Genomic DNA, 23,646 nt, shown 5'->3' with positions numbered 1-23,646 from the left:
CAAAATAAAAAAGTCATTATGGAATTTAAGACAAAAGTAATTTTATTGTCTACCAAATCACATCTTGTTTTCTTTTACAAATTAAAAAAAAGATAATTTTTAAAATGTAATATCACGTAAAAACTCATTTGCCACGAACTACTGTACTCAGTGGAACAAATATATATTTCAGGAGCGTGGCCAACTGTAAAAATAATCCTATGAAATAAACATTGTTCATAGAAATACAGTAAAATGCACTTTTCCCATCTCAATAAATACATTTTAATGCTGTTTCCAGTTGGCATTTTAAGCCACTAGAGAGCTCGTAATGAAGAAGCCAAAGTATAATTTCTCCCTATGTACTTTTACAAATATTGCAATAGCATCCAGAACTGTAAGCATTTTCCTTGTAGTCTTTTGTTTCTACTTTCAGGGGAATCACAGACAGGAGAAAAGATATATCTATAAAAATGTGCTACTCCTATACTGATTCCCATTTTGGAAAGAATGTTTAAGGTTTTATTTCTTCTTACTAAGAAATAGTCCACAGAACAAACTGTTTCAAGAAGAATTATCCAGAATTACTCAGAAAATTAAAGTCTATTGTCCATAGTTTTGTTTTTAATCCCTGTTTAATATATTTAAAATTAAAAATTAAACAGTAATGTTAGATAAAAATAGCAGGTTTAGAACATCTTTAGAACAGCAAAGATAAAGGTTTTATTAGGAAAAAAAAAAAGAAAATCTTGCCCTTTTTACAAATCTTGCAAATTTTTAAATCCAAGTATTGACTTGAATTGTAGTTCTGCTTTCCATGCACACACAAAAACACACAATTATATATACACAAATCCCTGATTAAGACATTTTCCAAATGGCTTATTAAAAACGTAAAAGTCAATTTCATCTGAAGTCACATTTTGTTTGTCCAAAGCACAGTCGTTTCCTCAGAACATCAGCATTTCTCTTCCTTTCCTGTGACGCTTCCTTAGAGGTTGTGTCTATCTATCTGTGAATGAATCAGTATTTTACACATCACACAGCTTGTGACAATAAGTTAAGTATTGCTGTGCCCACTTAATGAGTGCCTTTAAAAAACAAACAAACAAACGCAACTCTGTTTCATGACTGAGGCCATGGCTAAGATGCTGACAGGTGTATCATTCTTTCTATGCTGGCCTCCTTCACTTCCATTCATCAGTTGTTTTCTGAAGCCTAAGATGACTGGTATATTTGGCAAACTTGATGGGACAAAATAAAATAAAAAAAAAAAAACAACAACAACAACAAAACCCAATTAAAACCCTTTGTGACTTCTCAGATTCATTGCATCACCTACAGTTCTTCCATTTCGAAGTGTGTACTAAAGCTGTTTGCCATGGATGTATGTTCAAAGATCCTGGTCAGGCTTGGTTTCAGTAGCTCCACGGAATGACATGACAGCTGCTGTGAGGCATCGCTCTTGAGGGCCATGATCTGATCCGCCCCAGGATCTCTTCTATCGTAGTAGAGAGCCCACAGCAAAGTAATAGTGAGGATCATAGCCAGGATCTGTGTTACTCCAATAGAGATTCCTAGAAATCTCAGCACTTGCAACTGCTTCGTTCCTCTCAAAAAAGTGTACATTTTTTTACCGCATCCCTGTGAAACAAAAACAGATTAAAAAAATAAATTATAGTAAACATTATTTGGCCTGCAGTTCCCAAGGTTTAGCCCATCCTACCTAGTGTTGGCTTTTCTGGCTCCCGAAAATTTCTCTCTCACCTCCTTCAAACAATACTTTGAAAATCATTCTGTCTCCTTTCTATTGCTTCCATAATGCTATCTTTAAGTTTTCTCATACACTGAGAAACAAGCAACAAGCTCCAAGAGATCTGTGCTGCTCTTCAATTCAGAAATCACTCAAAGTTGATCCGAGTTCCTATCAAATATAACTTGGCCTTGTTGAACTTCATAAGGCCCTTATGTGAAGCCATGTTGGCTGTCACAAATCACCTCCTTATTTTCCATGTGCTTTAGTACAGTTTCCAGGACGATCCGCTCCATGATCTTGCCAGGCACAGAGGTGAAAGTGACTGGCCTGCAGTCAGGTCTTCCTTGTTTCCCTTTTTTAAAAATGGGGGTGATGTTTCCCATTTTCCAATCAGTGAGAACCTCATCGGACTGCTATGACTTCTCAAATATGATGGACAGCAGCTTGGCAACTTCATCCGCTAGTTCCCTCAGGGCCCACGGATGCATCTCAACAGGTACCATGGACTTGTGCACCTTCAGGTTCCTTAGATGTTCTCAAATCTGATCTTCTACAGTAGCTGGCTCTTCATTCTCCCAGTCCCTGCCTTTGCCTTCTGCAACTTCAGCGCAAATTCCCCAAAGCTAACAATTTCAAATATGACAGTCCTGAATGTATCTCATGAAAGGCCTGATTCGTGCCTTGCACACAAAATTCACACTGCAGTCAACACATTTTCATTTAGAATCTAAATAAAATTAATGTACTATATAATAATTGTATCAGAGTAAGTTAAAGGATTGCAATGTTTTTGCTCCATTCATTATTTCACTCTGTCATTTTCTAAACATTAACATAGTTTAGACACAGAAGTAAATGTGGATTCTTTGAAATTTTAAAAGAAAAAAAACCACTGTAACAAAAGCAATGTAATTGAACTTGATGAGGAACAAAAATTGTCATGTTGGTGTCTTTTTTCTTCAACTAGAAGTCAGAGTTGTAATTATACTACTTTCCAAATTTGTTTTTAATTACTGAGAAACAGGCTGCATATAATACTTTTGATAACTTCAAGGGATGAAGGTACATGCTGGTCACAATTTAAAAATCCTCAACCACAGCAGTATTCAAATTCAGTTCATTTGTTGCCTAGAGGAAAACATCCATTAGCAGACAGCAATAACATTAATGCCTATATCTCCTGCAGTACAGACACATAACTGAGACAAATTATGTCAAATCTAGATAGACTGCCTCCCTCCATTTAATGATGTTCTTACAGTTCTGCTCCAATACACATTCAAAATCAGTTTCAAAATTGAGAAATATCCAGCTACCCCCATTATCCTCACATTCATGCATTTTATTTCTGCTTATGCGACACATTCATAGTTGGCAGCCTGCAATTAAAGAGTACATAAATATACTTTCCTCAGCAAAAGTAAAAGTTTGTCACTAAACAGGGAGCTCTTGTTGACATCTGAAAAACAGTGTAAAACTTTGCAGCAATCATTCAGAAGAATTAGCTTCAAGCTCCTACAGAACTATGGATTAAAGGCCTGATTCATATTTATTACAAAAGTCATTTTATATTTTTCAGTCTTAAAAAGGAAATAAAGCATATATTTCTGATTTACTGCAACATCATAGAATAAGGACCAGATCTTAAATAAGGCATTTTCTCAGAGCAGAAGAGATAAACCATCAGCATATTCAACAGATCTGTTGTATACTCAAAATTATGCTAGAAAACAAAAGAAAAGATACTGAACACACAATTTTGACTTTTCTTAAGACAAACATTTTATCTAGGCTACAGGTCCCGATCACAAGACTGGCAGAGTTCCCCTTGTCCTCAGACCACAATGAACATCCAAGGCCATGTTGTCATCTGATGCAAATTCCCTCAGAACCACACTCTTTCTAAGGTTCTGTTCCATGAACCGCACCAAGGGTGAAGCTCATCAGAATAAAAGCAGTTCAAGACTAACACATCTGAAAATTACTTTCAAAATCCAGCAGAGGAAACATGATTCCTGCCAAAAATACTCTCAAGCAGAACTACAAGCCATCTTTCCTTCTACAAAAATTGCATTGTGAAAGATTCCAACTTAGACTACAGAAAGCTCTGAGATCCCAGCAGAAAATTACAGCACAGCTACAACAAAACAATTTTATCAATCCCAGTCAAACCAAACTTCAGTTTTCTGAAGTACTACAAAGAATTTTTCTGAAATACCAGAATGGACTTGTGAAGCATTTACATAAGCCAATTTCAGGCTAGCGAGGCTAATCTCAACAGGCTCCCTCTCAAACCACCAGACTCTGCAAGTTCATTTTCAATCACTTCCTAAAAAAGCTTTTCTCCTTCAATTCTCCAAGGCAGAAATCACACAGATTAGCTTTGCAAGTGTAAGTTGGTTTTGCATGATACTGATAAACGTATTAGCAAGTATACTGTATGAGTCTTTGAGACAGCCCACAGGCAAGAACGAAGGGAAAAAAAAGGTTTTGCCAACCAGATATTGTACATATCTCAAAGAGCAATGGAGTATTTTTGTGGCTGGTAAAACAGAACACAGTCTGTCCCTTTTTGGAATGGATTCTGCAGCAGAGAAACAAAAATAAAATTTTGCTAAGAGCTGCATCAATCCAAAATGCTCCGGGGTATGGTAGTGGAAGAACTATAAATGTGCCCTTCAGGTTTCTTTTAAGAAAAAAAGTCAGACAGTCTTTCTTTTTATCAAGTGGGTCTTAACACAGACCTTATGTTCTATATCATCATCTTTGGCTATTAATTTGCTACAAGTAGAACCAAAAGAACCTGAACATAAGAAGCGTGCAGAGAACCACCTTCCTGGAATATGGCTGTGGGAATGAAACGTTATCAGAAGAGATGAGAAAACCTCGCAGTTTCAATAAGACACTCCAGTGACTACTACTCCTTCAAAACTTTTGAGCTTCCCGAGCTCAAAAATTAGTTTGTTATTGAGTGATACTGCTTACATACTCTTGCTTTTTCACATAACCAGGAAGGATGCTCAAGGCAAATGAATATTCTGCAGCTTCCATACACGTATACATGTTCAGAGCTCTCTGTGGCAGAGTTGGTCTGTATGGTATCAATACTGGCAACAGTATTACAGAAAGCAACCGTTACTGCAGCAAGCCACGGTTCGTTCTTCTTCAAGAACGTGTAAGAGACTGCCAGGCCCCAGAAGAAGCCTGAATGGCTTTCTCATTCAGAGACTGGCACTTCAAAAGTGTAATCAGTGTTGTCTGTGCTGTCTCCTGCTGCAAGGCAGGAAAGGCTCTACAAGTTGCTGGTGGAAGGAAAACAGCCTCTGCCACTGCCTTTAAGGTTCCCTAGCACCGACCGGCCTTCCGAGGCACCTGCTTTTTGGCAGCTCTACCTTCTCTCTTCCTAGGGAAGCACACAAGGTTTAGGATGGATGTTTGAAAGCACAGAATAGATTATATAGCTCCTGCTCATAGAATCAATGCCATACAAATCTAGCAAATTACTCCATGTCAGTGATACCATTTCCCCAAAATTCTATTGTTTCCTGGCAATAATAACTCGTCTTGGCTTGTTTATGTAGTTAATTTCCCCTGCTTCAGAGGTGTCTCTACACAGCTCCTGAACGAGAACCACATAATAGATTCTTGTAAGAAAGTCCTGAACAGCAGTAAGAGACTGAGACAAGATAAAATGGTTCTTTGTACGCTCTTCCATAATGCAAAGTTGCAATGTCCACTAAGAAATGTTCATGCTGCAGCATCTGAAAGCACGCTTCTCAGGCCCGTCCTCCTTCCTCTGCACCTTGTATTACTCTTAAAGCAAGCAAACAAAGAATGCACCTCTTCTCAGATGCTCCTAACGACTTGACTGAGACACACTTTTTTTCGCCACTGGACTAGCTAGACTGTTGGTCATTCTGATATTACCAAATGCACAATTAAAGGTCTTCAGAGGTCTGTTAGCATTTAAAAAAAATAAAATAAAGGTAGGTAGCAAAGCAGTCTCCAAACAAAGGTGACTTTAGACAATAATTCTGTGAGAACAGTTAAAGAGTTTTAGTAGAGAACACGTTTACTTGTTTTTATAATTTTCACCCTAAGAACTGTATCTTACCTCCTGATAAAGATCACTGAGATCCTCATGATGTGCCTGCTTAGAGCATCCTGGGAACTCTCTGACACAACAGGAGTCAGGCGGCCAGTCCATCTCTGTCATTTCCAGCCAGTCTGTGAAGTACACCACCCCACAACATTTAAACTGCAAAGGAAGGATTAGCTGAGATCAGCAATAATGATGCTACTTCATAAAAGTAGGTCATCAAAAAAGCCACAAAAATTCCTACTAACAATTTGCAAAACACTTTGGTAGAACTAAAAACATCTACAAGATCTTCCACGTATCTTCTTTTGCTGTGCTTTGATGTAAAAGCAACATGAAAAGTGTAATGTAGTGACCAATAAACACCTCAAAAACAGGCAATGATATTGCTCTGCACTCTAACTCCCAACTGCTCCCTCAAAGGATGCCTCACAGAAATTACCCTACCCCGTAATTGTGCTATGCTTACTACAGGCAACTGACACATGATAATCTTGTATCAAAAGGGTGACTAATGAACAAGTATACTTGTGGCTGAAGGACGTAGTAGGAAAAGATAACAAAGGTCTTACTAGTAAGGACTGTTCCTGCAAGGCTACAACTATGGACATATCTGTTGAAAACCAGAGGAGAAAAAGCATAGATTTATCTGAATACAGAAAAAAAAAATATTTTTAAAGTGAGCAAAAAGGTCTAGAAATCACAAATGTTGAAAGGAAAAAGGAAAAGGGAAAGGAAGGGTATCACACTAAAATAAACACTGCAACAGAATCAACCATAAAAGCAGAAAATCTAGCTGCAAAGCAAATGAGCCATAATTGGCTATAAAAACCACCAGGACTAACAACCTGTCCTCTCCTCTGCAAAGCACACAGAGATTTAAAGCCAATCGACCAGCCTACCACATTCACAGCTGCATTCACGTAAGAAAGGGCTGAAGCAGCTACATTAGATTCTCTTCAGCATTGGATGGGGACTTGATATGACTGAAAAAAGCCTTGCTGCGGGAACAAGATGCTGCTTTTTCCATCTGGATGTTCTCCAGTACCAGCTCTGTAATTCATCACCTGGTTTCTCTGACCCATGGACTTGGGAAAATGTGCCCCCCTTACTCGCTTCAGAGCCAGAATCCTGTATACCACACCACTCCTCATTCACAATCAAGCAGATCAGTGCTCAGACACCATGTTGGTACACATTGTGCCTTGACTTCACCAGTCCTCTTACAAATCTAACTTCTTCCTTTTTCACCACAGCTTTAGTATATCTGTTTTTGTCAGTTCATTAGTCTGCCAAAATCCTCCCAACGCAGGACTTTCTAAGGAAAGCTCAAACTTTGGCTCCTCATTGTAATTGCAAAGACAATCTCATTAAACATCCTCTTCTTACTCTCAAATCTGTTCTTTTCCTCACTCAGTTCTTCCTTCATGACTTCAATTGACCTTTCCCATTTTCCTTGGCACAGTCACAATTCTAATATTAGGGGAAAAGAAGTTTCCCATCTCTCTCGGATGTTAAAAAGATACAGAAAGAAAGAGCACAAAGCTGATCAAGGCTGAATCCTTGGAAATAGAATTGCAATTACAAATTTTTTCTTCAGGAAAAAAAAATTGTAAAGCTGACTGAAGAAGGGCCCCAAGCATAGTGCTCATTCAGGAATAAAACATAGCAAGCCCATACATCTATCATTTGAGTTATGAGTAGAAAGAATAAAAATGAGAGCCCACCAGTTAACTAGGAGCTTCTTGGTTCACTTCAAATTTGCCCCAAACAATTCCTCTGATCAGAGATGGAATATAGGAAATCTAACTTCTAAAAGAAACTTTTTCTCCCCTAGAAGAGTTAAAGAAGGCACAGCTGAAGTTTTATTACCAATATTCATATTAAAACCAGTCACTACAATGACACTACAACAACCAGGAGGATAAGAGGCACCTTTTATCAACTTATATATTTAATCCAAGACACAGTATCAGCTCTATTCAAGGAAATCAAGACTATTTTATTATATTATCTCAACTACAGAACAGACACACTCTACCTGTGTATGAAGAATTACTCTGTTTCATACAGCACTTGTATAGCCAGAGCAGGGGACTGGGGAGGGTGGGAGGGGTGTTCAACCCCGTGTAGTCCTCACTCCTTTCAGGTTTTAGTATAAATACAGACTAACCAAGTGCTGCCAGGAAATGTTTAAATAAACAGGAAATCTGTGCAACAATGATAGACTTCAACATTTCAACAAGGGCAGCACAATGACAGGCATTTAAAGAGTTCTCTTCCTGCACGTGAGTTATATTTGGAGTTAATGGGTTTTACCTTAGGCAATTTCATGTTTTTGTAACATAATACTTCATTCTTTAAAAATAGTTCTAAATTTTAGTAGGCTAGAGGGCAAAGCTGTGAATACACAAGGAAGCTTTTTGGTTTGTTTCCCATCCCGCTAGTCAAAGGAAATAAAAACCCTCATCACTTTCTCAAACCTCAGCCAAAGAGACAGTGTTGGCATCTTTTTGGAAACTCCCTTTCCCACTCATTTCCAGCTAAACACATATCTTAACTGTGACAGCTCTGTGAACGGAAACTAACTGAGCCTACGGCAAGAGGATCACAGTTTAATATTAAGACTGCATATAGCAATGTTTGTTTTACTTTACCTGCAGATTTTTTATTTTATATATATCACATCTTAAATGTTATAATAATCCTAAAGGATGGTCACATCCTAACCTTACTAGCAGAGGAGAAGATAATGTTGGCAATTTAACTGAATTTAGTAACATTCTGGTTTTGAAGTTCCAGTGTCTGTAGAGCCTACAAAAGCTCATGAGTTGGATATCAAGTGATGTTAAAAGATACCATCACTACACAGGCTTTCACATGAAATTAATTTACCTATTCACTTAAAAAACAAATCTTGTCCTTTAGCAGATAAATAACATTTACCGAGTATGTATTACTTCAGCTCATGAATTGACTGTTGTCTTACCTCCCTCTGGAAGAAATTCCAAGCATGGGTCAGCCACTGGTACCTAGGTAGGCCATAATTGGTCATCCTGGCTTTCAGTGTGATCATATCAGACCACTGCACTGGAACCTGGAGCAAGGAAAGAAAAGTGATTCACACAACAGGTCAGGTGGCTTGTGGCTTCAAACCCAGAACTTCTGCCTACTCTGAAATCTTTCCAGTGCAATGGCCAAAATAACTCTGTACACAAATAAAACAGGAAAACAAGTGTTTAAATTTTTACACTGCTGAAGCTTTATGAGCCTTTATTAAAATACCAGGAAAAAGTTATTTGTACCCTTTGCTTACAAATTAACATACACTGGAAAAGGAGCTGCATTTTGGAAAGATTCAGAGGTAGTTTGGTACAATCTGATTATATAATTCCCAGATTTTTTTACCTGGTATAAAACTTGAACCAAGCCCCATCAGGGATGGCATTTACCTAAACAGGGCAGACATCTCCCTGGTGTCCTCTTAGTCAACAGAAAGACACAGGCAGCTGCATGGGGCAATTCATCTCAAGACAAATATTTTAAACAGAGCAGATTAATGAAGTCCTAAATCCACTTCACTGTCTAATGTGACTAACTTAGACTTAAACATCTAACTTCTAAATATGTACAACTGAGGTGAATTCTACCCTGAGAGTCTTTTCACGGCTTTCTGGCTTTGTCCTGTACCCAGGTATCCTGAATGTACTCGATTTCAGTATCTGGCTCAGCAACAGTAACAAGGAAGTGTAAACAATGAGGCCCTGTGAACTTTTTTCTTCACATGCACTCATGGCCTTGTAAACCTTTTCTTCTGAAAGAAGGATTCTCAAAATATTTTTCATTCAAATCTGACTACTCAGATGTGAGGTGCTGATGTTCTCCATTGTCAAACTACTGACGCTCAGTCAGTAACTTGTTAGAAACAACAGAAGCAAGTGCTATGGCACCTGGCATGCAATGCAGTTAGAGTCAAGTTAAGAAACAAACTTCTGTTCAGCAGCACAAATTTCAGTGTGCCAAACTAAAACAAGGAGCTGAAGACTTTGCAGTTGCCCTTCTAGGCACATATACCATTCACACTGAGTTTTGCCTTGTTCCCATTAGCCTCAATAGTCATGGTGAAAGAAATCATAATTGTAATACCAGCTTTCATTGGGAGGGTGGGGGAGCCCAGCTCCTCCAGCAGCTGTGAGTTAGGTATCTCGTTCAATTTGGAGTGAACAGTAAAGGGCATAGCAATATAGCAATAAATGTTATCTAAGAAAAAAAAAAAAGTCACAATACTTCCCAAGGAGCCTGGTCTTCGTTGTGCTAAATGCTCTACAAAAATACAGGGACAATCACTGCCTGACTGGCCCTGTAATCCAAATAAGAACATTTGATAATATCTCATTACTGCTGCTAAGTTATACTGTAATTTTGATGCCCTGGTAAAGCGTCATGTAACATGAATACATAGTAATAACATCCCAGAAACTTAACATACCTTTCACTTAGCAGGATTTTTACTTTTTAAACTATAAAGCATTGAACTCACAACTGTCAACATGAAAAACACGTTAGCAGTGGAGTACTAAAAATACTTAGCAAAACAATATCACAGAATATTTCTACCACAAACATTTACACTGGTCACTATAATAAAATAATTTGGGTTTGTACTCAATGCATTTCTCTTTCTACTGCATTGCAAGTTAGTACTCTGCTTTCTTTGGATAATATTTGCTATTGCTGCAATTAAGCTCATATTTGCTAGACTGGTTTTTTATTATCTTGTTTGAGTTGAATACAGTCCAAGGTTACGTACGTAACACAAGGTGTCCAACTTCTTTATGAAAACAATGGAAAACAGGGGAAAAAAAAATAATCAAGAAGTAAGAGAAGGAAATTAAAAGCAAGTCAAAACAAACTAAACCCTACTGTTGGCAATTTGAATTCTGGAGCCAAGGAGGGATATTGGAATCTGTGTTTGCCTGCTCCGACAATGCTAACATGTCAAACTAAGGACATCAATGTTTACAACAAATAGCTTCCCATCAGCTCACGCAGGCAGTAGTGCACAATAATATATGATCATGAGATGCATTTGTTTGACTATCCACCAACACTTTTGTGTAGTGTGTAGGCAAACAAAAACTGGAGATGCTGGTTTGATTTCAGCACAAGTTCTGTAAAGCTCAGTTTGCTGTTGAGATCTACTTATTCATTATTATTTTTCTAATGAGTCTCAAGGCTTGACCAATGCCCAAGGAAGCCGAGAACCCACACTGGCTTTTCAATCTTGTGGGTGGGATAAATTATCCATGAGGCATACTTCATGCTGAGAGCTATCAGGAGTTGGAAGGAAAATTGGTTATACAAGGACTCTTACAGCAACTTGTCCACATGACAAGGAGAGCCCATATTGGATCAGCCGAGGCAGTATACCTTGGCGACATTTTTGACAGCATCACCCACCCACCTACAATAATGCCAACTGATTCTCTGAAATCCACCAGAGGCTCATGTGATTTCATGTTACATTGAAACCAACATGACATCAAGTCACTCCCACGGGTATAAGGAGGAGTCTTCTTATCAAGAAGAGCATGAGAAAGCATGCTTTAGGGAAGTGACCTGCACAGGTATGAAAGAACTACTGAAAAACAACTGTGATCTTCCAGACTGCCACATTCCCTATGGGGTCTCAGCAGCAAGAAACCTGAGCCTGGCCCACTTTGTCACACGAAGAGCAGCAGCGTTAGTACAAAGAAAGTAAGAAAAGGAAATCAGATGGAAAGAGAAAACCCCAGTATTTTGGCAGATGAGGAATAAAAAACAAAAGAAGTGAAGAAAAGAAAGACAAAAAAAGACAAGCAGTTGCTTAAGAGATTTTCTCTGTTCTATTTACATGCTCATGTTCATACACTCAAAACTCCTGGGAGAAAGGAAAAACTGGAGAAGCATTGAGTATGTGGGTTCACTGTGACCCACTGCAGAAGGTGTAGACATGGAGCTCAGTGCTACTTCTTTAGGCAAAGAGATGCAGGGACAGTTGTGATTTTTTTCTAGAGGAAAGCAGCATCATCAGTGCCTTAACATACAGTAGGGCTATGCCAGTTTTTATCAAACTGTCCCAGGTTTGGGTTTCAGTAGCACAGCAGGTAACTGAAAGCCTGGGGGTCACGCTAAAACACACCATAACTTCAGGTTCTCTAACTGAATAGCAAAGGCTGGAGAAGGCATGTACCAGTGCACTGAAGGCTATGTTATTTCAGGCAGCTTCCACTGACAAGATTTCTGTGGAAAGATGAATGTTAGTTGTAACTGTCATCCTTCGCAAAACCCCCACAGAGGACAGCTGTGCCCATAAGATGACGTACACCTCTTGTTCGCATTCCCAATTTATAAATGCATCAGCATAAGCTGACATTAAAAGTAAAGGGATAGCCTTAATCGCTGTTATATTAGAACACCCCTCTGGAATCTGTACCGCAAGGGAATCAATGCTGATGCAAAGTGCTGCCACGTAACTTCAGACTTCAAATCTGCCAGAAATTCCTTCGGTCCCAGTATTGTGTAAGTATCAAGAACACTCCCTCCCATCTCACTGCAATGTAATTGCTACTCACTGTTGGAAAGAACAGCATATAGGGCATATCTTGGCAGCTGAGAGAAAATATTTTTCCCTCTATTCATACAAATGTACCCAACTGAGTACAAGACGTAAGGATGCAGCAGCCAGCAGAGTAACATTTCAGTTTAATTTCTGCTCAACACTTACCGATTTTCTTGCATGATGGTTTGAAGTGTTCAGTTTGAAAATTAAAGGTTGGTACAGCTATAAAAACTAGACAGAGATAAAATCTCTTTGCAAGTTTACAGAAGAGTGTTTTATAGCTACGACATGTTTTGCTTAAAACTGGCATTTATAGCTTGTGGAGGCAGTGTGAAGATTTTAGCAGACAGCAAGTTCTCTATTGAAAGAACACACTGTTTACAATGTGGTACACTCAGCTACAGCCCTTTAACATATAAAGAATTTTGGGGGCAAAGTCCCTTCAAATTCTAACATCTCCACTCTCAAAATACTTATCTTAAGCCTGAAGTTCCTACTTTATCCTCAAAACTTCCACTGACTTCACCAAGAACCTGCCTAAGCAAGAATTAACAAAAAATAAAGTCCTTAAATCAGGGGCTGCAGGATTTGGCTCTGAAATATAGAGAGGGTGGGGAGAAACTCAGAGAGGACCTTCCAGACAGACAAATTTTCCCAGAAGAATTCTGTTTAAAAACAACAAAAAAAAAAAACAAAAAAAACCCCAGCAGTCGTGAAATTAGACTGTCAGAATAATGAATAAAGATAAACACTGTAGCAATTAGAAAACAGCTAGGTAATGGAAATCTTTGTTTTCTTCTGTTGAAAAAATGCAGCCTCTTTTTCTGACTCACCGTTATTTCCTGCTCGTAGGTCCAAACACCACAGGCCAGTTCAACGCAGAATATTACAAGCAAGCTTCCAAAGTACTGCAAAAAACAGAACAGGCTTAGTTATTTTCAATATTCAGGTTAACGCTGAAAAAGAGACTTAACAATATTAAAGTACATCTCAAAACATTATTAACATTTCACGTGACTGAAGACATGGAATTTGAAATGCATTTTTGTAACCAAAACATGAAAGATTAATGCAGCAAACTTTCTAAAAGTTTAAGTCATGTGACATTTCTTACTAACTTAACATGAAGCATATGAACATCACAATGGGAAAATAAACTCATTTCCTTGTTGCCCAACAGCACAAGGCTATCAAGACACATTATGCTAAAACAGTTGCAAAGAGGACAATTTTTTTCCCCTCATATACATGGGAAAAAATAAACCTCTTTTTTCAGCTCTATCCATTTAAGCAACATAGCCAAGCATGCTAATAACCAAAAGGCCGAAGGAAAAAAAGAAAGAAAGAAAGAAAAAAAAGAAAAAAAAAAAAAAAAGAGAAAACTGACAAGATGGAAGCAAACAAGGTTTTTGAATGCTATGTTCTTATCAAAGTGACTTAGATATTTGAGGTCAGGTATAAATGTACAAATATTTATTGAGATGGACTGAAATATCTTTATTACCAGATCTAACCCTTGAACTATTTAAAAACAGAAAATACACATATAAATGAAGACACTGTACAGATCTTAGCAATGACAGTTTAGAAAAACTGGTCGCTCCGATTAAAAAGAGTAGGACTATCTTCTGTATAGCATCAACAAATCCTTTCTGAACAGCAGGATAAAGCTGCATGGAAATTAAAATTGCTTTAACTGGTGTTCTTTATTAAAAGTAACTAATTTGTCTTCTATCTACAGCAGAAGCATAGCTCTATTCATTCTCGACTCAAACTTTCTTCCACACCAATGGACTGAGCTCCCCCTTGTTCTCAGTACACAAGACTTAAAAGTTACAGTCTTCATAGGTTTTAATTTTATTTGGAAATCAAAGAAACACCATCACATTATAAAATAAAATAAATATATTATTCCATTAAGAGGATACATGCCAAAAGGCTTCCAATTTAGTCATTGAATTCTGGAATCTATTTAGGACAGGTATAAAAGACACAAAACATGTAATGAGGGTAAGTGATTTTTTTTTTCTTCTATTAAAAGGTCAGTAAGCTGCATTATTTAAAATAAAGAACAAAAAAAATCTGTAAGTGTTAGGATTTAAGGGTCATCTACACAGCATCTTTTTCATTCACCCAGTCTGGAACCGAGTAATTCACAGATACCTTGGCAGCTACTGAACAGCGTCTTGCCTTAACTTCTACTTGCCGACCAAACCTAACTCCCCGAATTAGGTTTTTAGATGCAAAAGGCCAAATTAAAAATATGCATGTAAAAAAATCCAAGTGAATTTTCAAGAGAAACCTGAACTCGTATCTGCCACCACACAAATGTCTGCTCACTAAAGACAGTCTTGGAAGAAGAGATCCTGTTCTACTAGCCTCCACCACGTGACAATGCGTCTTCATAGTCAATACAGCTGAACAACAGCACGTAACCTTATAAATCAACACGGCAAGCACATACACAGCTCCAGTATAGGCCTTCAATAACCAATATGTTCATCTTCCAAAGGTCCAATAAGTCATGCTTTGTAAGAACAATGACTTTTTTAAAAAAAAAAAAAAAAATTCATGAGCTTCTAGACAATGTATTCACTATCACCGTAGTACCTGCAAGTTACGCAAAGGGTTCTTTGCAAAGCAGACGTCGGTGGTTTTTTTTTTAAAGTATCCTCTTCGAAAGGAGAAAAGAATGCTATGTGCTTTAACTTTTCAATTCACACAAAAAAAATGTTTAAGGACGTTATGGGTAATATTGACATTTTTGAGAGGGTGAACAACTAAATGTTTAGGTGAAAAGGAAATTTGAGTTCTCAGTTGTCAAAGAAAAAGTCAGTGGTTTTACACTCTACTTGAACAACAAGCCTGGGACTGCCTGCTATCCCCAAATCTTACACAAAACTCAATGATCATAGTGGAAGGGATACATCTGGGGGTGTACGCATGGTATTCTTTGGAAAACTCTCAATTTGCAGTTCCTTGTAATATTTTATTCATTTACAAACACTAACATTTGAAACCTCCTCATTTTTGTGAGTGTATAGTTAAGAAAGTTTTTGGTAGCAGTTGGAGACAGAAGAGCCAACCCCAAGATTTTCTCTATTCTCTGGTTACTGAATATAGCTTGGGATAGAAAACGATTAAGTCAGATCAAGTCATAAACCACTTCTCAGTCTGCCAGAAACTGCACACTCCTGACTCTAGCTACGTATGGATACATCAGGGCACTGCAGAACCAAGCCTTCTGTCCTAAGAGACGACATAATCTGTCCACAAGGCAAAAAAAGAAGAAGAGAGGAGGAAAAAAAAAAAAAAAAAAAAAAAAAGACAAAGAGTTTACACACACGAAAGCCCATTCTAGAACTGAGCAACTGCAGGCACAGCAAACTTGCACACAGGAGCTTCAGTTTCACTCAGCTACTGAAGGGGAATATTGTACCTCTCTCTAAATGTAATGGTTTGCAAAACAAATAATTCTTATATAAGTTGTGGGGGTGAAAAAAAACCCTCTAACCATTACTTAAATTTATTACCCCTAATTTCCATCTTCCAAATACAGAAATTATTACTGGCTTCAACGCTTATTCCTTGTCCCCAACTAAATTCCCACAGGAGTCTGAATGTTAAATGCATCTTCCTGCATTTACACACTTCTGCTTTTTGCCAGAAACAGGGACTTAGTTTCGAAGCAAGGCTTAGTATTTCTTCATATAGCCTGAGTGGCTACATTTTGTAAAGGAGACTAACTCACTGAGGAACACCACTGTGCATTAAGCTCAAAACTGCACCAGCAGGTCACTGATACTACCTCCTACCATACACCTCCCTCAGAGCACTTCTCAGGCATTGCCGAGACACTTTCTACCGTGTTTTTCTTTTCTTTATAGGGTTTTGTTTCTTTTTTGGGGGGGGGCAGGGAGAGAGCAGTCTAGAAAAGGCTTGGAAGGGACTGAACAGTTTTGCAAAGATATCTACAGGTTATGATAAAATTAAAAAAAAATAAAATCTACAAGCAGTAATGCAAAGACACAATCACTTAAAGAACTAGAGACCTTTTACATGGCAAATAGTACAGACTTTTAACACTTTTGTTTTGTAGGCAATTGGTAGTCATTATCATTCTCTCCCTAGTCAGGCTATGCAAAGTAATCAGAACACTGAAGTGGTACCTTCATCCTGTTACAAGCCTGGCAGAGTCAGTTTCACTTAAGGATTTCCTCCAGGAAGGCTGTGAAAAAGCTAAAATACTGCTCCCTTGAGACAAGCTGAATAACTGAAATGCTGGTAGAAAACACTCTTTTGAGAGTAACAAATCAATGTAAAAATATTTGCTAATAAAAAAAAAAAGAAGAATAATGTAGTAGACATTTACTGCTCCTCACTAAGTCATAGACGCGCACATGGCCAAGATCCTAAACTTCTGCATCCCTGCAGTGTCAAATGGATGTTGCCAATTAGCAAGAGCTGGTTCTCCTACAGCCTCCTTGTTAAGCTTGCTCACCATCACTGGCCACAGGGGAAGAAGGCTGGCAGGCAGGCAACAGCTCAGTAAAGCAGTAGTCTTCCAACAGGAGCGTCTCCTCTAATACCTGAAACCTTGCAGAAGCACCTAAATTTCTTCTGCAGCAATGGATGAGTATGTGTGCATGGCTCCATCCCCTGAGCACAGAGCTGCAGCACTGGCGGCCTGCGGAGGCCTAAAATAATCAATCCTGAGACAGCGACTCCAGGAACTCTGGAGTTCAGGAGAATCCATTCCCCTTCCTTTCTTGTGCAAGAGAGTCAACAGGAAAAAAGCAGGAACAGAAACAAAGTCATTATTATGAAAACCACTTTCAAAGAGATGTGGAAAAGACAGGGGGATGAAGGGCCAAGGAAAGATATTAAGCATATTCCCTAAGTAGCCACCAAACCTTGTTCTGCTGGAATAGTCTTCATGTGGCACAGGTAAGAGTAACCACACTTGACATCCTCATCCTGCCCTGAAATCTGTGATGCAGAAACTACACACATCAACAGCATGGAAATCCACTTACTCACAGCCAGCGTAGAGACGCTATGAGATCACACTCAGCTACTACAAGTTATAACCACCTCCAGAAAGGTCTTGCTCTTCTCAAAGTTAGACAACCCTAGTCCACTGCTACATGGAATTCATATTAAAAAAATAAAAAAAATAAAAAAAAAAAAGGACCTTGGGATCGTGTAATATATGGAATGGAAGTCCAATGACGATGAAATTCAACTACAGAAGGCAAGTAACCATCAAGGAAGTAGTTAAGTACAGAAAAAAAAAAAAGAGATCAAAAAGTGAGGACTAGCACTGAAGTAACAGGTTTTGTGCTAATTCAGATGGTGATTTTCCGATAGCTACCTGCATAAAGGCTACCAGAACCTGTTAAAGCACTAGGAAGGTACACGATATTTTCAGCTATGCATTAAAAAAATAAAAGTAATTTAAAACAGATTTTAGAAAGATCTGGATGAACTGTCCAAATAGGATCAAAATTTTTAGTCTAAATAAAATTCCTGCACACAGCAGTTGCATCCCGTAAGAGGACATAAGCTCCACACATGCCAGTGCTCCATATATGGAGCATATACGCTCTGGCATATGCCCAAAATGTCTTCCTATCTATCTATGGCTAACATCTGAACTACAAAATTAATTTATCCTTCTTAAATTATGACAAGTTTTTTGCTATTCTATTTGCTCTGCCAAACTAAGTTAATGACCACCACCACAGAATACACTACAGGAACACATTTCTTTCTGAATCATCTCAACCACTTTGACACAAACAAAAACAGCAAACACAAGCACAAAATCGCTACTCCTGAATCTAAGATATTTTGCATTTGTTCAAAAGGTCTTTGTTCCAACAATTCCCATTCAGTCCAGAGAGCAGCAGTGAACAGCACACACATGAAGTGCTTCTCAACACAAAATCTCTCCCTTGTGGCTTCCTATCCTGCAGAGTATAGGATTTTTTTTTTGTTGCAATCATGGCCAACTGCAGGGAAGGACATAAAGCCTGAAGCACAATGTTTTATGTTTTTTGCAGAGATGTAATACAAAACTCTTACTGTAGTTCTAGAGATGTTTTGTTTGTCTTGAATATGCCACACAATTCCTGCAATTAATCACTTAATATAATTTGTCTATGCTTTTCAGGCAACAGGTGAAGAGAACTGGTGAAAAATAACCTTATTTCTATTACTAATGTGGCAACAGGATGATGGAAAAACTGTGACTTCAGAAAATACAGTACATGTAAGGAGTTTGTAAAAATTTTGCTTCTCCTCCCATGTCAGTCTACATTTTAAACGCTCTTTTCCAAAGCATTTCCAAGAACATAGAATTTTTCAGAAATTTTTTAACAGTGGAAATATTACATTCTAGTTACATTTAGCAAAGGAAAACTAGAGTTACCAGTCTAGTGTCCTGCAGTAGTCTGCTTCACATTGCCTCGGCTATTGCACTGAATACCCAGTTATACTGAATATCATAATATATATTATTGCCCTGAATACCTGGTACTGAATATTATCAGCCACCGCAATGAGCCCACTGGCACAGACAGAAAAAACACGTGACTGTTCTCTGAGGATGCCCTTCCAAATTCCAGTGTAAGCATTGTGCCAGAAATGAAGCTAAGAGCAGGAGCCCTCACAGAAATTTGATGACTTAGGGTACTTAGTGACCAACGAGTCACTGTGGCTCGCCAGTGCCAAGCAGCCCAGGCATTCTACAAAGCCACGCGTACTCAACTATGTTCCTGAAGTGATGCCACATGGGGTTTTGTGCTGTGCCACAGCTGGGTTCAGTAATTTTTTTTGTCAACGAGCTACAGAATCATAGAATGATTTAAGTTGGAAAAGATCTGTAAGATTATAGAGTCCAACCATAAATCTAACACTGCCAAGTCGACCACTAAACCATGTCCCTAAGCACCACATCTACACATCTTTTAAATACCTGCAGGCTTGGTGACTCAACCACTTCCCTGGACCTATGGAATGCCTCATCAGCATTGAGTTACTATAACCTGTAAAATGAGTGAGCTGTTAGCCCACAAACAAGGAGAATCAAAGACCTAGACACATCCCCAGTCATGCTCTCTTGATCCCAATCGTACCAAATGTGGTATAATCATTTTGTTTGCAGTTTGGAAGTGTGATTTGGAAGCAAGAGTCTAAGCAACTGGCGAAAACACGAACTGACACAGGGTTCTGTGGCAATCCAAATTTCATCAGAATTAGAAAGGCGCAAGAGTAGCTTAACTCATCTTTTTCCTTTCTCAAATCTTTTGGTTTACATGCTGCTCCTGTTACTGGGATTAGGACTCTACCTCATCTGTTCTGACAGCTTCCTAATTAACTACATCCAAGAAAACCTGAGGAGACTTCACAGTCTGCTAAATTCATCCCTAGAGAACAAATATATCACATCACGCAACATACTCAAAATACTGGCAGCTTCACTTCCAGACAGTGAGAAAGCAAGAGAGCATTCTGTGTATGAAAGCAAATGGCAACAGCACGCACAGGGTAACAACTGGAGTCAGAAGTTGCAATGTGGTGAAGAAAAGTGAGTGCATGGGGGTTGTTGCAGCTTTTGGAGAATCTATTCTACAGAACTGTAGAACTCCTTCAGTTTTTGAGCAAGTATGCCTCTCTGAAGGATCAGTGTACTTACTAATGAATCATTGTTCATGTGCTCTGTATTTCATTTAACAAACATCTTTTTTCAAGCCTTACCCCTCTCCTCCCAAGCGTTTTTCTTTTCTTCCAGAAGATATAAAACTTTTTTTTTTTCCCCTGAGACTCAAGAAAAACCACAACCCTTATGTCAGAGCAAATTAAGAGTAGCTGATCAGCAAGTTCAGCCTCCTCAGCCTTGCTGTCTGCTGCTCACACCCCCTTCTTGGGCAATGTGGTCCATATGGCAAGAGAGGCAAGGAAAGCTCTGGGAGTGAAGGGCAGGGGCTGAAGGAGATTCCAAGGGGAAGGCAGCTGCAGAATGAAACCTTACAAGAATCTCTAAAAGACTGGAGTATATGGTATGTAAAACAGATGCCAGAAGATTTTAAGAGGGTTGTGCATAGCATTTCCCAATGGCTAACAGCCTCAGCGTCAGCCTTGCTCTTCTGAGACTCAAGCCATCCAAACATCTGTCTGCACCCTGAGAAATGTCAGATGACCACCACCACTGGATCACCAGAGGGAACCAGATTTTTCTGTACAAAATCTAATAAGTAGTCCTTCATTCTTCAGTAAATTACAAGCTATGGTTCCCTTTACTTTTGTCACAGTTTAAAAACTAAGGAGGTTATTTTAATTATTAATCCAGCAATACTTTTTAAAAGTGGAGCAAAACTCACTAAAAGGAGTCAGACAAGCTGCATGGAAAACTGAAATCCTCTGTTTATCCACTCCAGCAGCGCAAACTCTCCCCTGCCTCCCCTTACCTCCCTCCCCAGCTCCTTCAGCCCTGCCCTGAAGGGATTAACAGTTCATTTGTCATTCTGATTTAAAATTCAATTTACTTGCATGACAACGCAGAAATTTGCGAGAGATGCAGTCACAAGTCAACAAGGAAATGGGCTGAAACCACCAACTTACAACATTAGCTACTGAATGCCATCTAGTTCTTCAGAATAAATACCTTGCACAGCAAAATGATCAAATATCTCTATTATTTCAGATTTCAGTTTCCTAGATCATCAGATTTTGTCTATCTGTACAAAGTGTCTTAAAGCCTTGGACCTTTGCAAAATCCAAGTTTTACATAAATAATTATCACTTTTTCCAAAACCTTTAGAACAAATTTTCTGAATCAAAAAAGTTTGGTTTTGTGTTTTTTTTTTTTTTAATGGCAACGAATGTTTTATTTTCTATGGTATGTGTCCAAGTAGTTTTGATTGACCCATCTGCTTTTTTAAAAGCTAAACAAAATTATTTATGAATAGTTAGAACTTGGTTCACAGACTCAATTTTCCTACCAGATATTAATGATCTGGTTTAAGTTTTTTACTTAATAGTTAATCTTTGCTTATATAAGGAAACAGGTACTACTTTGGAAATAAGCAAATGCACACTTCAGACAATAATTAGGATTTATTTGCCCAAGACTCAATTACCTCAAGGCAATGAACTCCAAGGAATAAGGGTCATTGCAAGGTCACAGTAAAGTAGTGAACAGGACATAGGTAGAGATCAACATTAGACCATAATATCCTCAGGGCTTTTAATATTCCCTTCCCCCTTCTTCTCCCCTTATCTCAAAACAAAGCACCCTTCATCTCTCTAACTTCTCTTTATTTTCTACTAAGGAAATTAAGCACCATAAAAATGCTTCTTTGGTCAAGAAAATCCTTTTTGCTTGTAAAGCAGACCAATTTGGTGCTGATACACACAATAACTCTGCCTCAGCATGCCCCAAAACCCTTCAAACATTCACCACTTTGAGTGAAGAAGTGCTCTTAAATATAAACCTCATACTGCAGCCCCTGTGGACACAGCAAGGTGTCCCTGGGTTTAACTAGTCAAAAGGGCAAGATTAGACAAGAAAAACAGATTAATTTACTTGACAGGACATTGACTCCATACTCAAGTTTGTGGCAACAAAAATGCAGTTGAACCACAGTGTCAAGGCATGTCCCACCGATGAGGCTGGGCTGCGTTTCAGACAAGACACAGAGGTTTGGCTAGGCTTTGTGGATCTGTTTACTCGTTTGCTCCCTCCTTGCTCTCAGGAATTCTCCTGCTCCCTATTCCTTTCAGCAGACAAAGAAAAGAAAAAAAAAAGCTGAGCAAACATGCAATGAGAAAAGAGGATCTGGGGAGGACAGAGGAGGAAAAAGCACTATCGCAGCATGTATGATGTAAGAAAGATGGGGAGAAACTCTTCAGCAGAGTTGTGAGAGACATGGGGTAATGGTTTTAAAATAGAAGGAAGCAGATTCAGACTTGATATAAGGAAAAATCTTTTTACAATGAGGGTGGTGAAGCACTGGAACAGGTTATCCAGAGAGGTGGTGGATGCCCCATCCCTGGAAACATTCAGGGCTCTGAGCAACCAGATCTAGTGGGGGATGTCCCTGCTCCTTGCAGGGTGGTTGGACTAGATGACCTTTAAAAGGTCCCTTCCAACCCTAACTATTCTATGATCTCAGCAGGTTCCCATCTTCTTTTCTCAATCAAGATGCGGCATCCCTTATTCCCATCCTGATACCAGTCCCAGCTCTCTATCCTCCACAACCCCAGTCCCTTGAACCTACTGTCATTCCAGTCCCTGTCTTTCCAACAGCTTCCTGATAGCCACTTCCATCATTCCATTTCATCAGCCTTCCTATTGCCTCTTCACTATTGCAGAAATATGTAAGAAAAAATAAATAAATAAATAATTGACAGCATCATAACCACACTGTCCAACCTTGCTGTCATAAGTCAAAGGCATTTCCCTGAAGAGCTGTCAAGGGGCTGGACAGTTCTTGTTACTTTGGGCTGCTGGATAACAGCAGATATCACCATGCTGCCTCTGCCCTGGTACAACACAGCTGTGTGTTCAAGGCAGCTGCTAAGTGTCAGGGTGAGGGAAGCAAACCATCACTGTGAGCGCAGCAAACGTTTGGATTTAAGCCAAGCATCCACAAGAAAACCTGGACACTCCCATCAGCTCAATTCCTCTCGTGCTCCTCCACCCCAACACTCTTCCCTCCATGCTGCTCAAATACGCAGCTGCTCTTGTTTGGTTGTTCAGCAGGCAGCGCCCTTCATCTCTAGATGCCTCCCAATAACTCCTAATGCTATGCAATTTGTATACCTCTCATCTGTAAGCTCCCTCTCCCAGTTAAGAAAATTAGGTAGTGTTTCAAAGCGCTTGCCTTTGAAAAAGTATTTTAAGTACATACACAGCACTGTACATTCACATTGGAGAAAACCAGGTCACCAAAATGCACCTAATGATTAGACAGGCTGAGAGGTGGGCACTAGACCCCAGGACCAACGTAGTGCACTACACTACACTGGGAACCCTGAAGAGTGTACCTGCCCAGCTTTGCTCTGTGGTGACGCTGTGGCATTACCAACACCGATCTCAAAATCTAACAACTTGTTTGAATCTTAAAAATTCTGATCTAAGCAGGAAAGAAGCTTACCCTCTCTCCCATTTCAAGGCAAAAAGATGTCTAATAATGATTAGTACAG

General features: G+C 38.9%; 1 protein-coding gene across 5 annotated transcripts in view; it reads right to left on the bottom strand.

The window, feature by feature from the left end:
• Positions 1-24: 24 nt before the first annotated feature.
• The window catches only part of TSPAN12 (tetraspanin 12), a 48,754-nt gene continuing 25,132 nt past the window's right edge, over positions 25-23,646 (bottom strand). For 4 of the 5 annotated variants that reach the window (XM_086747412.1, XM_086747426.1, XM_086747419.1 and 1 more), the window contains 4 exons: positions 13,269-13,343; positions 8,824-8,931; positions 5,850-5,993; positions 25-1,623 (listed from right to left, as the gene is read on the bottom strand). In XM_086747412.1, coding sequence (XP_086603538.1) covers positions 1,318-1,623; positions 5,850-5,993; positions 8,824-8,931; positions 13,269-13,343 — 633 coding nt within the window. In that variant the 3' untranslated portion in view covers positions 25-1,317. Of the gene's footprint in view, positions 1,624-5,849; positions 5,994-8,823; positions 8,932-13,268; positions 13,344-23,597; positions 23,616-23,646 lie in introns of those variants that run through there. The other variant, XM_086747431.1, reaches the window with a different exon arrangement.

The sequence above is a fragment of the Chlamydotis macqueenii genome, chromosome 1, assembly GCF_036417535.1.
Source record: "Chlamydotis macqueenii isolate bChlMac1 chromosome 1, bChlMac1.mat, whole genome shotgun sequence".
Classification (NCBI taxonomy): domain Eukaryota; kingdom Metazoa; phylum Chordata; class Aves; order Otidiformes; family Otididae; genus Chlamydotis; species Chlamydotis macqueenii.
The sequence above is the reverse complement of the archived record's forward strand: the minus strand, read 5'-3'. Positions and strand labels throughout refer to the sequence as shown.